This window comes from Capra hircus, chromosome 8 (genome assembly GCF_001704415.2).
Source record: "Capra hircus breed San Clemente chromosome 8, ASM170441v1, whole genome shotgun sequence".
Classification (NCBI taxonomy): domain Eukaryota; kingdom Metazoa; phylum Chordata; class Mammalia; order Artiodactyla; family Bovidae; genus Capra; species Capra hircus.
This window is the reverse complement of record NC_030815.1, coordinates 90,065,745-90,081,623: the sequence shown is the minus strand read 5'-3', so window position 1 is coordinate 90,081,623 and position 15,879 is coordinate 90,065,745. Positions and strand designations below refer to the sequence as shown.

Genomic DNA, 15,879 nt, shown 5'->3' with positions numbered 1-15,879 from the left:
ATTATGAACAGGGAAGTTGAATATGAAAGAAGTTAAAAAGCCTAAGATCACAAACCGAATGAGTGACTGAGAGGGTGTTCTCTCCACTCATCACAGCTGTCACATGAAACAGACATCTCAGCAGGCAAAGCGACAGATGAAAGGAGTTAAGTAGTTATTTTCCACATTTATATCATGAAAAATCTTTTCACTAAATTGGCCCTGCTTTTCTCTCAAACTCACCAGGGACACTCCTGCCTCAGGGCTTCCCCTCTTCCTGAAACACTTTTCCCTCAAACAACCACTTAGTTTAATCCCTCACCGTTTTCAAGTTTTGTCTCAAATCTTGAAGGAACAGTAGAAAGTTAAATCACTAAACATCCATTTAAGAAATTACAAAAAGAGAAATGAATAAACCCAGTGAAAACAAAAAAAGAAGGGGAAAATATGGAGGACATGGATATTAATATTAGATTTATAGACACAACTCAGCAGAAACAGAAAACAAAATTACAACAGAGAAGATCAATAAAGCTAAAAGTTGGTCCTCTGAGAAGACCTTCAGGGAATTCCTTGCTTGTCCGGAGGCTGGAACTCCATGCCTCCACTGCTGAGGGCCTGAGTTCGATCTCTAATTCCACAAGCTATCTGGTGTGACCAAAAATACAAAGACTAAAAAGAAAGGAAAAAAAAGAATCAACAATTAACTTTCAAATCAACAAAGCAGGATGAGAAAAAGTAAAAAAAAAAAGTATCTAAACCAGAACAGACTGCAGATTGTGATTTAAAAAATAAGAGAATTCTATTGTGAACAACTTTATGTCAGCATTCTGAAAACTTAAGTGAAATGAATAAAAACAAATTAACTATTAAAATTTGATCAAAAAAGAAATAGAAGCTGAATACTGATACATTCATTGAAGAAATAAAATCAATTTTGAAAATGTCCACCAAGACATTATCCGATCCAGGTGATCTTTTTAAAAAGGATGCATGAACATGTTCATTCCAATCATTCAGTTCAGTCGCTTAGTCATATCCGACTCTTTGAGCCCCATAAACCGCAGAACGCGAGGCCTCCCTGTCCATTACCAACTTCCTGAGTCTACCCAAACCATGTCCAGCAAGTCGGTGATGCCATCCAACTATCTCATCCTCTGTTGTCCCCTCCTCTTCCTGTACACAATCTTTCCCAGCATCAGGGTCTTTTCAAATGAGTCAGCTCTTCACATCAATGGCCAAAGTATGGGAGTTTCAGCTTTAACATCAGTCCTTCCAATGAACACCCGGGATGATCTCCTTTAGAATGGACTGGTTGGATCTCCTTGCAGTCCAAGGGACTCTCAAGAGTCTTCTCCAACACCACAGTTCAAAAGCATCAATTCTTCAGCATTCAGCTTTCTTTAGAGTCCAACTCTCACATCCATACATGACTACTGGAAAAACCATAGCCTTGACTAGACAGACCTTTGTTGGCAAACTAATCTTTCTGCTTCTGAATATGCTATCGAGGTTGGTTCTTAACTTTACTACCAAGTAGTAAGCGTCTTTTAATTTCATGCCTGCAATCACCATCTGCAGTGATTTGGAGCCCAAAAAAATAAAGTCTAACACTGTTTCCCCATCTATTTCCCATGAAGTGATGGGACCAGATGCCATGATCTTAGTTTTCTGAAAGTTGAGCTTTAAGCCAACTTCTTCACTCTCCTCTTTCACTTTCATCAAGAGGGTCTTTAGTTCCTCTTCACTTTCTGCCATAAGGGTGGTGTCATCTGCATATCTGAGGTTATTGATATTTCTCTTGGCAATCTTGATTCCAGCTTGTGTTTCTTCCAGTCCAGCATTTCTCATGATGTACTCTGCATATAAGTTAAATAAGCAGGGTGACAATATACAATGTTGACGTACTCATTTTCCTATTTGGAACCAGTTTGTTGTTCCATGTCCAGTTCTAACTGTTGCTTCCTGACCTGCATATAGGTTTCTCAAGAGGCAGGTCAAGTGGTCTGGTATTCCCATCTCTTTCAGAATTTTCAACAGTTTATTGTGATCCACACAGTCAAAGGCTTTGGTATAGACAATGAAGCAGAAATAGATGTTTTTCTGGAACTCTCTTGCTCTTTAGATGATCCAGCGGATGTTGGCAATTTAATCTCTGGTTCCTCTGCCTTTTCTAAAACCAGCTTGAACACCTAGAAGTTCACGGTTCATGTATTGCTGAAGTCTGGCTTCGAGAATTTTAAGCAATACTTTACTAGCTTGTGACATGAGTGCAACTGTGCAGTAGTTTGAGCATTCTTTGGCATTGCCTTTCTTTGGAATTGGAATGAAAACTGACCTTTTCCAGTTCTGTGGCCACTGCTGAGTTTTCCAAATTTGCTGGCATATTGAGTGCAGCACTTGCACAGCATCATCTTCCAGGATTTGAAATAGCTCAACTGGAATTCCATCACCTCCACTAGCTTTGTCCGTATGATGCTTCCTAAGAGGTTGACTCATTGGAAAAGACTTTAATGTTGGGAGGGATTGGGGGAGGGGGAGAAGGGGATGACAGAGGATGAGATGGCTGGATGGCATCACTGACTCGATGGACGTGAGTTTGAGTGAACTCCTGGAGTTGGTGATGGACAGGGAGGCCTGGCGTGCTGCAATTCATGGGGATGCAAAGAGTCGGACACGACTGAGCGACTGAACTGAACTGAACTGAAGGCCCACTTGACTTCACATTCCAGAACGTCTGGCTCTAGGTAAGTGATCACATCATCGTGATTATCTGGGTCACAAAGACATTTTTGTACAGTTCTTCTGTGCATTCTTGCCACCTCTTCTTAATATCTTCTGCTTCTGTTAGGTCCATATCATTTCTGTCCTTTATGGAGCCCACCTTTGCATGAAATGTTCCCTTGGCATCTAGAATTTTCTTGAAGAGATCTCTAGTCTTTCCCATTCTATTGTTTTCCTCTATTTCTTTGCACTGATCACTAAGGAAAGCTTTCTTATCTCTCCTTACTATTCTTTGGAACTCTGCATTCAAATGGGTGTATCTTTCCTTTTCTCCTTTGCTTTCCACTTCTCTTCTTTTCACAGGTATTTGTAAGGCTTCCTCAGAAAGCCATTTTGGTTTTTTGTATTTCTTTTCTTGGGGATGGTCTTGATTCCTGTCTCCTATACAATGTCACAAACCTCCATAGTTCATCAGGCACTCTGTCTATCAGATCTAGTACCTTAAATCTATCTCTCACTTTCACTGTATAGTCATAAGGGATTTGATTTAGGTCATACCTGAATGGTCTAGTGGTTTTCCCTACTTTCTTCAATTTCAGTCTGAATTTGCCATGAAGGAGTTCATGATCTGAGCCACAGTCAGCTCCCAGTCTTGTTTTGTTGACTGTATAGAGCTTCTCCATCTTTGGCTGCAAAGAATATAATCAATCTGATTTTGGTGTCTACCATGTGGTGATGTCCATGTGTAGAGTCTTCTCTTGTGTTGTTGCTATGACCAGTGTGTTCTCTTGACAGAATTCTATTAGCCTTTGCCCTGCTTCATTCTGTACTCCAAGGCCAAATTTGCCTGTTACTCCAGGTGTTTCTTGACTTCCTACTTTTGCATTCCAGTCATCTATAATGAAAAGGACATCTTTTGGGGGTGTTAATTCTAGAAGGTCTTGTAGGTCTTCATAGAACTGTTCAATTTCAGCTTCTTCAGCATTACTAGTTGGGGCAGACTTGGGTTAATGTGATATTGAATGGTTTGCCTTGGAAATGAACAGATCATTCTGTCATTTTTGAGACTGCATCCAAGTACTGCATTTCAGACTCTTTTATTGACTATGATGGCTACTCCATTTCTTCTAAAGGATTCCGGCCCATAGTAGTAGATATAATGGTCATCTGAGTTAAATTCACCCATTCCAGTCCATCTTAGTTCACTGATTCCTAGAATGTTGATGTTCACTCTTGTCATCTCCTGTTTGACCACTTCCAATTTGCCTTGATTCATGGACCTAACATTCCAGGTTCCTATGCAATATTGCTCTTTACAGCATCGGACCCTGCTTCCATCACCAGTCCCATTCACAAATGGGTGTTGTTTTTGCTTTGGCTTCATCCCTTCATTCTTTCTGGAGTTATTTCTCCACTGATCTCCAGTAGCATATTGGGCACATACCAACCTGGGGCATTCATCTTTCAGTGTCCTATCTCTTTGCCTTTTCATACTGTTCACGGGATTCTTGAGGCAATACTGAAGTGGTCTGCCATTCCCTTTTTCAGTGGACCACATTCTGTCATTCAATAAACAGATAATTCTATTCTTACACAAAATCATCCAGAGAACAGAAAGAACATTCTCTAATTCATTTTATAAGGCCATATAACTGCAAAAAATAAAAGATTAAAACTCACTGAATAAAAATGAATAAGAGAAAAATCTCATCCTTACAGCAGACAGAATCCCAATAATAAACCAGCAGAAAAAGGTATTATAGTCATAAACAAAAACAGAATGTTATAATTTTTGTTAAAAAGAGCAACATAAAAAGTAAACGAGAAACGATGAACTCAAAAAAGGACTGGAAAATAAAAGTTCAAGAAATCTCTCAGAAAGGACAGCAAAAAAAGAAAAAAATTAACAGAAACTAAGAGAGACAAGAAAATTACAGGACTAGTGCAGAATGCCCAACATCCAAAGGACAGAACTAGCAAAATTAGAAAAGAGAGGAAAAGAAGTCATCAAGGAAATAACTGAAGAAATTTTCTCAAATCAGAAGTCAGTAAGTTTCTGGGAACTGTGAAATTTCATTATACTGAGGACCAATAGGAGATTCTACATGCTTCGAGAGAGAGAAAACAGTATACAAAGGACCAGAAATCAGAGTGGCTTCAGACTTCAACTGGAAGCTAGAAGACAATATAGCAATGCTTTCACAATTCTGAGGGAAAATTATCTCACACTTAGAAGTATGCACTCACCAAGTTTTAAGTCAAGTATTAGGTGTAGGATAAATAGACCTTAAACATAAGGTCTCAGACTTCGCTGGTGGTCCAGTGGATAAGAATCCACCTGCCAATGCAGGGGACATGGGTTGATTCCTGGTCCGGGAAGATTCCACATGCCACAGAGCAACTCAGCCAGTACACTGTAACTACTGAGACTGCGTATGCAACTACTGAGCCTATGCCCCGAGACTGCGCTCCACAACACAAGAAGCCACCGCAGTGAGAAGCCCATGCACCGCAAGCATAGGAGACCACCATCACCCGACTAGAGGGTCCGCACACAGCAACGAAGACCCAGTGCAACCAAAAGTAAATAAAATAAATTATCAAAAATAAAAAGTACGGTCTCACTTTGTACCCTTTCTCAAGAAGTTACTAAAAGATATACTAAAATGGGAGAAGGCAAAATTAAAAAAAAAAAAAAACATGCTGCGGAGGAGAGAGGTAAAGGAATTTCTAGGATGATGCGTCTAGTTTAACAAAAAAAATTAGGTCTGTTTCTGGCAGAGCTCCTAAAACCCTTGTAACTTTGAGAGACAACCGTCTTTTGTGTGCTAATAAGATGACTCAGCTCCTTCCTGAATTCAAAGTCATTTTAGCAAACTATGGAACCTTAAAGAAGGTTGTAGGAACATCCAGATTACTAGTATCCTGGGCAGAAGTGCAAGGGACCTACCTCATTTGCAGCTGGTGTGCTAAAAAAGGGGCAATTTGCAGGTCTAAGACCTGTGGGGTCTGTGCTGACTCCAAGTAAAGAATAAGAGAACTGAACTGTAAGACACTCAGCTAGTGCAGGAAAACTGAACTGTAAGACACTCAGCTAGCGCAGGAAAACTGGAGAATCGACTGTGGTGGGAAAAGACACAACGTTGAAGGGAGACTGCAAGATGACAGCTACATTAAGAGAGCAACCAGTTCACAATGAAATAGTTTCACTCTGTGCACAGTCATGCTGCTGGCTGCCATTACCAGGATGCCTACTGCCCTCTTTTCGGCCAGAGGACAGAATGCTCAGTAAGCCTGGCTCAGATTCTTATCTGTACTTGCCGTGATGAAGTTCCTGCAACTGCCTAAACCACACAAGCACACTCATCTAACTGACATGCTCCTGAGAACGTGGGTCAGCTACAGTGAGGAAGGAGCAAACACAGAGCAGCCCACTGAGACGACACTGCTGCCCATCATCCGCACTTGGTGACGCTAGAATCCTGCCAGACGCCTCAACCACGAGTCCTGTGACATTCCTGATGACTTTCTCAGGGTCTTGCCCACCAACTTCCCCAGGACTCTTATAAACCAGGAAGCCAAAAGCCAGACTCTGACAGAGACGTTCAAGTGTCTTTTTCGGTAAGCCTTCATCTAACAGTGCCAACTAGGTCAACGCTCAGTACTACGAATTTGGCAATACTCTATTTTGGACCCGAGGTGTTAGGTACTTATGTGAAGTATTCTCTAAACTGCATGTTTATATTTTAAACACATCTGTATGCAAAATGTACTTTTCACCAAAAAAAAAAAAGAGTAGAACAGTATGCTTCATTATAGGGGACTGGAAAGCAAAAGTAGGAAGTCAAGAAACACCTGGAGTAAAAGGCAAATTTGGCCTTGGAGTACAGAATGAAGCAGGGCAAAGACTAACAGAGTTTTCCCAAGAGAACGCACTGATCGTAGCAAACATCCTCTTCCAACAATACAAAAAAAGACTCTACACAAGGACATCACCAGATGGTCAACACCGAAGTCAGACTGATTATATTCTTTGCAGCCAAAGATGGAGAAGCTCTATACAGTCAGCAAAACAAGACTGGGAGCAGACTGTGGCTCAGATCATGACCTCCTTATTGCCAAATTCAGACTTAAATTGAAGAAAGTAGGGAAAACCACTAGACCATGCAGGTATGACCTAAATCAAATCCCTTATGATTATACAGTGGAAGTGAGAGACAGATTTAAGGGACTAGATCTGATAGACTGCCTGATGAACTATGGATAGAGGTTTGTGACATTGTACAGGAGACAGGGATCAAGACCATCCCCAAGAAAAAGAAATACAAAAAAGCACAATGGCTGTCTGAGGAGGGCTTACCTCCTGAGAAAAGAAGAGAAGCGAAAAGCAAAGGAGAAAAGTAAAGATACACCCATTTGAATGCAGAGTTCCAAAGACTAGCAACGAGAGATAAGAAAGCCTTCCTCACTGATCAATGCAAAGAAACAGAAGAAAACAATAGAATGGGAAAGACTAGAGATCTCTTCAAGAAAATTCTAGATACCAAGGGAACATTTCATGTAAAGATGGGCTCAATAAAAGACAGAAATGGTATGAACCTAACAGAAGCAGAAGATATTAAGAAGAGGTGGCAAGAATGCACAGAAAAACTGTACAAAAAAGATCTTTGTGACCCAGATAATCACGATGATGTGATCACTCACCTAGAGCCAGACATCCTGGAATGTGAAGTCAAGTGAGCCTTACGAAGCATCACTACGAACAAAGCTAGTGGAGGTGATGGAATTCCAGTTGACCTATTTCAAATTCTAAAAGAAGATGCTGTGAAAGTGCTGCATTCAATATGCCAGCACATTTGGAAAACTCAGCAGTGGCCACAGGACTGGAAAAGGTCAGTTTTCATTCCAATCCCAAAGAAAGGCAATGCCAAAGAATTCTCAAACCACTGCACAATTGCACTCTTCTCACACACCAGTAAAGTAATGCTCAAAATTTTCCAAGCCAGGCTTCAACAGTACGTGAACCATGAAATTCCAGATGTTCAAGCTGGTTTTAGAAAAGGCAGAGGAACCAGAGATTAAATTGCCAACATCTGCTGGATCATCTAAAGAGCAAGAGAGTTCCAGAAAAACATCTATTTCTGCTTTATTGCCTATACCAAAGCCTTTGACTGTGTGGACCACAACAAACTCTGGAAAATTCTGAAAGAGATGGGAATAGCAGACCACCTGACCTGCCTCTTAAGAAACCTGTATGCAGGTCAGGAAGCAACAGTTAGAACTGGATATGGAACAACATACTGGTTCCAAACAGGAAAAGGAGTACGTCAATGTTGTATATTGTCACCCTGCTTATTTAACTTATATGCAGAGTACATCATGAGAAACGCTGGGCTGTGGGAAGCACAAGCTTGAGTCAAGATCCCGGGAGAAATATCAATAACCTCAGATATGCAGATGACACCACCCTTATGGCAGAAAGTGAAGAAGAACTAAAGAGGCTCTTAATGAAAACGAAAGAGGAGAGTGAAAAAGTTGGCTTAAAGTTCAACATTCAGAAAACAAAGATCATGGCATCTGGTCCCACTGCTTCATGGCAAATAGATGGAGAAACAGTGGAAAGAGTGGGAGACTTTATTTTGGGGGGCTCAAAATCACTACAGATGGTGATTGCAGCCATGAAATTAAAAGACACTTGCTCCTTGGAAGAAAAGTTATGACCAACCTAGACAGCATATTAAAAAGCAGAGACATATTACTTTGCCAACAATGGTCCATCTAGTCAAACCTTTGGTTTTTCCAGTAGTCATGCATGGATGTGATAGTTGGACTGTAAAGAAAGCTGAGTGACAAAGAATTGATGTTTTTGAACTGTGGTGTTGGAGAAGACTCTTGAGAGTCCCTTGGACTTCAAGGAGATCCAACTAGTCCATTCTAAAGCAGATCATCCTGGGTGTTCATTGGAAGAACAGTTGCTAAAGCTGAAACTCCAATAATTTGGCCACCTGATGCGAAGAACTGACTCATTTGAAAAGACCCTGATGCTGGGAAAATTGAGGTCAGGAGGAGGGGACAACAGAGGATGAGATGGTTGGATGGCATCACCAACTCAAAGGACACGAGTCTGGGTAAACTCCGCGAGATGGTGATGGACCAACTCCAGGGAGGCCTGGCGTGGTGCAGTCCACAGGCTCGCAAAGTCAGACGTGACTGAGCGGCTGAACTGAAGAGCAGAATGTGTAGTGGGCTGCCATTACTTTATAAAAAGGAAAGAAAGAATACGTGTGCTTACTTGTTTCTACATGGGAAAAATACTTCTGGGAGATTAAGAAACTGATCACAGTGACTGCCTCTAGTGAAGACAACTGGGTAGCTGAGGACTGGGGTGGAAAACAGACCTGTACCTGTAAAAGCCTTGCAAAGCTTTTGAATTTCTAACACTGAATTTCAAAGGCATGAATGCAGACATACATACATAAATAAATGAATACATTCAATGACTTCTCTGATTTAGCTTGAGGATTTTGGCAAATCACAACTCTGAGTCTTTAATAATGGGGATAATACCTCAAAGGCTGGTGACAGAATCAAATAAGCTTCTGTAAAAAGCCCTTTGAAATCATCAAATACTATGTACATCTGAAAGGTATTATTGAAAAATATCTATCCTGTCTCTTTCTTTCTACTTACTGTACATAGAAAGTGTCATTCCTTCGAAATATGGTTAAGTTTTATGATCACTGGCATTTTAAAGTAAATCACGTGATGTTATGTAGATTTCACAAACACCTAACAAAGCCTGCAACAAATTCACCTGCTCCAAGTTCCTCACAATATTACTAATCCTTCTCACACATGTTAAACCATCACTATGACCCCTTGTGCAGCTCCAAGTGAATAAGAAAGCCCTGTGTGAACTGCCAGTTCAAAGACCTACAGAGGGAACCTAAGATACCCAACCTCATGGCAAGTTCATCCATTGTAGAAACCAGCAAGACAAAGTCCCTGTCCTCGGGGAATCCACAATCTGTTAGCAGTCCCAACAATTTAAGTGCTATGCGGAGGCTGTCTGAACACAAGCATTAGTCATCTATCTCATAGGGACTGCAGAAAGAGCAAGGCATGCTGCTAGGAAGAGGTGCTGAAGTCATGCTTATATCCAAGCTGAAAGGAAGAGCAGGAATTAAACAAATAGACATACAGGGGTGGGACTTTAGGCAGAGAGAATAACAGAGGCAAATTATCAAAGAGCAACAGAGCATTCAGAAAACTGCAGGAGGCCACGGAGAATACCGTGTTCTACATTTTAAAATCCAACCTCTCAAAAGAAACCATTACTGGCAGCTGTGCAGAAATACAGGAAGATATTTTTGGATAAAGGAGTTTATCATTGCTAACATCTGGGTTATACTCAGCACAGAATAATGTTTAATAGTGCTTATTACCCATTACCAGAGGAAAACAGACAACATACAATTATTTTTCCATTAAAGTCTAAGGGGCTATGGCAGAAATTTACTAAACCTAAATAGCTTTAAAAGTCTACTATTCTAAATATCCATAGTCAGGCCATGTGAAATGACAAAAATTACTGTCATCTCTGATTAGGAGGAAATCAGAGGTGAGGAGAAGATAACAGTAGGAAAATACTTCTTTGGTTGTTTAAAAAAAAAAATTATGTGCAGTTTCTAGAAAGGAGGACTGATCGAGAACACAGATATAGAACATTATTCTTTCTGTTTAAATGAGGGGAAAATTTCCATTGCACATTCTGAGGGAGAGACTCATCAGCCTGTGACTATGGCAACAACTCTCCAAACAGAAAATGATGGTATAACAAAAAGACGTCTATCAGGTGAATTACTAATACCTGCTTCTCAAATTGTTTGTCACACTGCACACCTACACGATTCTTTCTCTGAGCAACTCTGAGAGCTTATGTCCCTCGGGGGAAAAGGAAAACACCATCTCCAAAGTGACTGACATCAAAAAGGCAGAAGAGCAGGGACTATTTCCATAAAGCACATGGCAGACAAAGTTCAAAGGAGTAATTGCAGGATTCTCAGAGCTCACCTATACTGACACTATGCCAGATGATTCTACAAACTCCTCAAATCATTCATGGCAGGGATTTAAGTCAGGTACATAAAAGGTCTACCTGGCTGAAGGAGTTCTATGATTATTTGGTCCCACTGTACAGACAAATAGTCGAGGACTATCTTAGAGCAATAACCTCAGCCTTGGACAGATGAGAGATACTGGGTTTTTGGGTTTTTTTTTTAAGAGATACTGTTTAGATGAAGAGGGAGTGCAGTTGCTAAGAATATGGAGAAATCTAATTTTCTGTAAAGCAGATACTGTTCCCAAGTTTTAAGACTGAGAAGATCTAGCCACTATATTTCAAAACAGTCACAATGAAATACTGAAACCTCTCCATGTGGGCATCAAATTTATTGGAACCTCAACTATCTAGGTCTAGGTATAAATTCAAAGGGCAAACATCAATGAAAACAGATATCACAAACCCATGCAAAAGCTCCAATGCCATTAGAAAGTCACACTGTGCTTCAGGAAGAAAGAAGAAAAAAGCCTCCCACAAGCAAAACTCATTTCAATTATAATTAATATAGCCACTGAGCAGATAAGAGAAAAAACAGTCATACAATATATGAAGTTCATGCACCTCACTAAGAACCTATTTACTCTGATTTTACATTTAGAATTTATTCCTACATTAGATACCGTTCCTATAAGCACATGGTTTCCTATTTTGGGGAAGCAGAGAGGCAATTAATAAGTTGGAGTCATCTACAATCAGAATCACTGACTAGGCATACTGACAGCACCCAGACGCAAGGGAACAACCTGACATGGGAGAAGAAAAATCATTTTTATAAACAGATGTAGAACCCAAAAAACAAGGCAGAACAGACCCTTAAGTAGGGGTGGAACAAGTAGCATTAAGAACATCAGGGGCCTCTGAGAACACCATGGTATTACACATGCATCACAACATGGTAGATAAATCCCTTGTCATGAGACCTGTGTTCTGGTTCTGTTCTTAATCACAAGCCACTCAGGCTCTTCTGCACTCACCTCCACCTGTAAAACCAGAGTAATAAATCCTTGCCCTACCAACCAGACATACTGCCATAAAGAGCTGAAAAAATTATTTAGGTAGCCATGTTTGAAAACTGTAACACATTATACAATATATGACTTTAAGAATAGTTAGACTATGTTCTGTATAATCTGTTTAAGAAGACAATCTATTTAAATCAATTTCCATTTAAATGGCTAAATAAAACGCCAGCACCTCTCTTAACAGAAGAAAATTAACTTAACATGGTACCGTTTATCCCCTCCCACAAATGGTCAAGTTTCTTTCCCTTTTCGCAAAGGAAAAAAGAGCTTTTAAAGCAAGAGAAAGGTTTTAGCATCTGAAAAAGAATATATATATGTATAACTGAATCACTCTGCTGTACACCTGAAACTAACACAACACTGTAAATCAACCATACTTCAATAAAAACAGAAATTTTAAAAACAAGAATAAATTAGCCACGTACAAAAGCGAAAAAAAAAGATTAGCTGCCCTTTGAAAACCAGATAGATTATATTGATATGTAGCATTTCATTTGACAGGAAAGATATTTCATAATGACAGAAGATTAAAAAATACTTTTTTATTTATTTTAAAAATAATTTTTGATCTATTTTTTATTTTTGGCTGTGCTGGGTCTTCACTGCTGCGTGGGCTTTCCTCCAGTTGTGGAGAGCAGGGGGGGCTCTCCAGGTGTGGCTTGCAGGCGTCTCACTGCAGGGGCTTCTCTCGTTGCAGAGCATGGGCTTGAGGGCTTCAGGAGTTGTGGCGCACAGGCTCAGCAGTTTTGGCTCCCAGGCTCTAGAGTACAGGCCCAATGGTTGGGGTGAACGAGCTTAGTTTCTCCTAAGCATGTGGGATCTTCCCAGATCAGGGATCAAACCCATGTCTTCTGCATTGGCAGGCAGACTCCTTACCACTGAGTCACCCGGGAAGCCCTCAAAATATTTTTCAGTGAATACCCATACCTAAAAATGTAACATGAAATAAAGTATCTATTATAGTTACATTATAGAGCAATATTTTTTAAAACTCTAAGTCATAATCACTATAGGAAATATAGGAGTACATTATTTTTAGTAAAGGTTAAGTATTATAGGATTTTGTTTCACTTAATATCTGTGATTACTATGTATATATGTAACTTGCTTTCTAGGTAGAGGCACAAATTACTTCCTTAATGTTCTTCTATTATTGCATCAATTTCCTGGCCTGGTCTTGGCTGCCTGTCCCAATCTATCCATGGGCTCCTGAGGAGGCTCCTCAGCCTGCTTGCTCCTTTTATTGGTTAAGCCCTTCCCCTGTCTATACTCACTTTCGTTTCCTTAGAGCATGTACCTGCAAGGACAGCAGTTACAAGTTCTCAAATAGACACACACAAAATGAATTTAGTGTGTTTCTATACAACAGACATGCTCTGATTGAGGATAGACTACATATCTTATCAAGAGGAGGAGGTGTACACAGAATGATGCGTATTTTATACAGATGTCATACTTAAAAGGCTACCTCTGAGATTACACAGAATCAGTTCTACTTCCAAGCAAAAGATCTCTCTCTCTTTCAATTAAGGGATGAAAAATGACAGCAGAGAAATGCGTAAAAGAGGACTGGAGAGAGGCACTGAAATGGAGTAAAAAAGACCCACAGGCCACGTCGATCGACCACTGACAGCTATTCTGACTCTGAACACAATTTTAGAACAGTTCTGAGGAAAAACACAGAAAAGAACTAAATATTTGCAAAAATACACACACAGGCACGCATATATACACACGCATATAGTCCACATTGCTATCATTTCTCTCATGTTCTACAGGCCAAAATCTACTTTGGGAAACATCTTCTCACAAATCAATCCACTCTGATTGAAACAGATGGACATGTCAACAAGCGACTCATATGCAGAAACAGAGCAAACACAGGGTTTGCTGAATTGTTCAACTTTTTATTGAATTTGTCTTTTGCCAATTCTCACCTACTTTGAAATATATATCAAGTAAATTATCAGACATTTAATTTTACCAAGTGCCAGACAAATAGCTGATTCTGTAGCAAAATACTGAAAACATAGTGACCCTGATTTGCAAAAGTCACTCCAGGCATAAATGCTAATCAAACCATATTATCATTGATCAGTAAAAGGCTCAAATATGCATTTATGGACTGAATAAAACATAGACATGCACAGTGAAAATACATATGAGTAAGAAAGAAAGTGCAAATCTCTATAAGTGTTTCAAAATACGCACTAAGGGGAAATTGAGGAAGTGAAGAGGGTCCATTTGTGCTACATAGGGCCCTAAAGACAGTATTAAAGCTTTTAGAACCAACTATGCAGAAAGCAAGCACCACAGGGAAATGCAGGAAGGTTGAGCCTGGGGATAAACAAACAGGAACCTGATGAAAGGAACAAACATGGCTGAGTTGGTGAGGTCTGTATCGTTACTACTCTGCACCTTTTCAGGGGGAGTGCACGGGAAACTGGATGGACAATACAGGTTAGCTACAAAGCCTACCTTGGTGAAAGCTAAACATGAGTGAGAAAACAAAACAAAATGTCAGTCTGTCCAGGTGAGATTTCCAGAAATAATTCTTACTTATTATATTTACTTACTGTCTTTAAAATTTTGAAAGTTTTGGCGTTTTCTTAATGCATTAAAAGTTTGTGTATAAAAATGCAAGAAAAACTGTTTATCATGATTCTAGTTGAAGATATAAAAGGTAATTCAAATAAGAGTAATTCTGATGAATAAAATGAGCACTTGGTATAAAATATATCAGTTTTATAACAGCATAAAACTATCAGTGAAGAAAGGGAGTGGTAAAATGAAAAAAAGTTACAAGTGGATTTCCACTCTACAACACTTAAACTGACTTAAATAGCTATAGTATCATATCAACTTAAAAGTCAATAGATTAACAGTGAACAAAAAAGAAGGCACACACATTATACACCAAAGCAGGTTAAAAGATAAGCTTTCTATAACACAATAATGCTGACAATTAACCTCCAAATAAGTTTATCCCTTTCCCTCAATCAACTCACCCAACATTTTCTGCATCTTCATCACACTCAGCTTTATATTTGCAGGGTCCACACTTGGAGTGTTTTCTGTGAACTTCTGCCCCTGACCCTTCCTCTTCTGTTTAAAAAGAAAAATTAAATTTTCAACCAAAAGCTGGGATCCTTTCCAGACCTGCTTCATGTATTCAGCAGCCATTATCCTATTTCTGGGGAAAATGCATGCAAGGCTCTTGAAAACAATCAGTTCCAAAAAGCTATTGATGCTTGAGTCCAAAAATGCTGTCAATACAGAGTATAACATATACTGTGGGAAAAAAACAAGTATTGGGGCCAGAAAAATAATCCCTTAGCCTAAGTACCATGGAACAAGAAGCTAGGTCTCATTAATTCTTAAAAAGAATTACCATAACATGAAATAAGAGAGGGGAAATAAACATGAGCAATAAATTCAGTCCAGTGATTACCCTACTGAAACAGCCTGTGCAATCCTATTAGCAATAAGTGATTCAACAAACAAGTTACTCAACACAGCAGAGTCTAACCACTGCCTTGTCCTCACAGCAGTTTCACACCTGCCTTAAAAACTGTCTCCAAATTTTAAAAAGGAAAGGAGTCTATTTACAAAGTACTTACCCTTTCCTACTTTGCCACCTAGCCCTGTCAATAATAACAAGAATGCTGAAGCGTACGGGTCTCCTATGATCCAGCACAAGATTAGCGCATACCACCAGCCCCCAAATCAGCTCATATTTCACAGTTAGGGAACCTCATTTCTGTGGGTCTCAGCTACAGTGGATCCTATTATGATCATCTCAAACTGGTCAGGGAGATGAGTTCTGAAGCCAATTGAGGGATTATGGTTTACTTAGAGGATGTCCCAGAGTGGTTTGGGAGAGCATACATTATTGAGGGGGTGCCTATCAGCAGAGAAGGTGTTATAAGGAAAGCACACAGACCTAAGTGCCTGTTTGGTACTATTTCTAAACTTGCCATTTTGGATACCTACCTACACTTTACCCAAACCCTCATGCATACTCCCAAACAA

At 39.7% G+C, this 15,879-nt stretch overlaps 1 protein-coding gene across 1 annotated transcript in view; it reads right to left on the bottom strand.

Moving 5' to 3' along the window:
- The window catches only part of TMEFF1 (transmembrane protein with EGF like and two follistatin like domains 1), a 99,538-nt gene that overhangs the window by 35,662 nt on the left and 47,997 nt on the right, over nucleotides 1–15,879 (bottom strand). Inside the window, exon 5 of the mRNA XM_018052531.1 lies at nucleotides 14,856–14,952. Coding sequence (XP_017908020.1) covers nucleotides 14,856–14,952 — 97 coding nt within the window. The remainder of the gene's footprint in view (nucleotides 1–14,855; nucleotides 14,953–15,879) is intronic.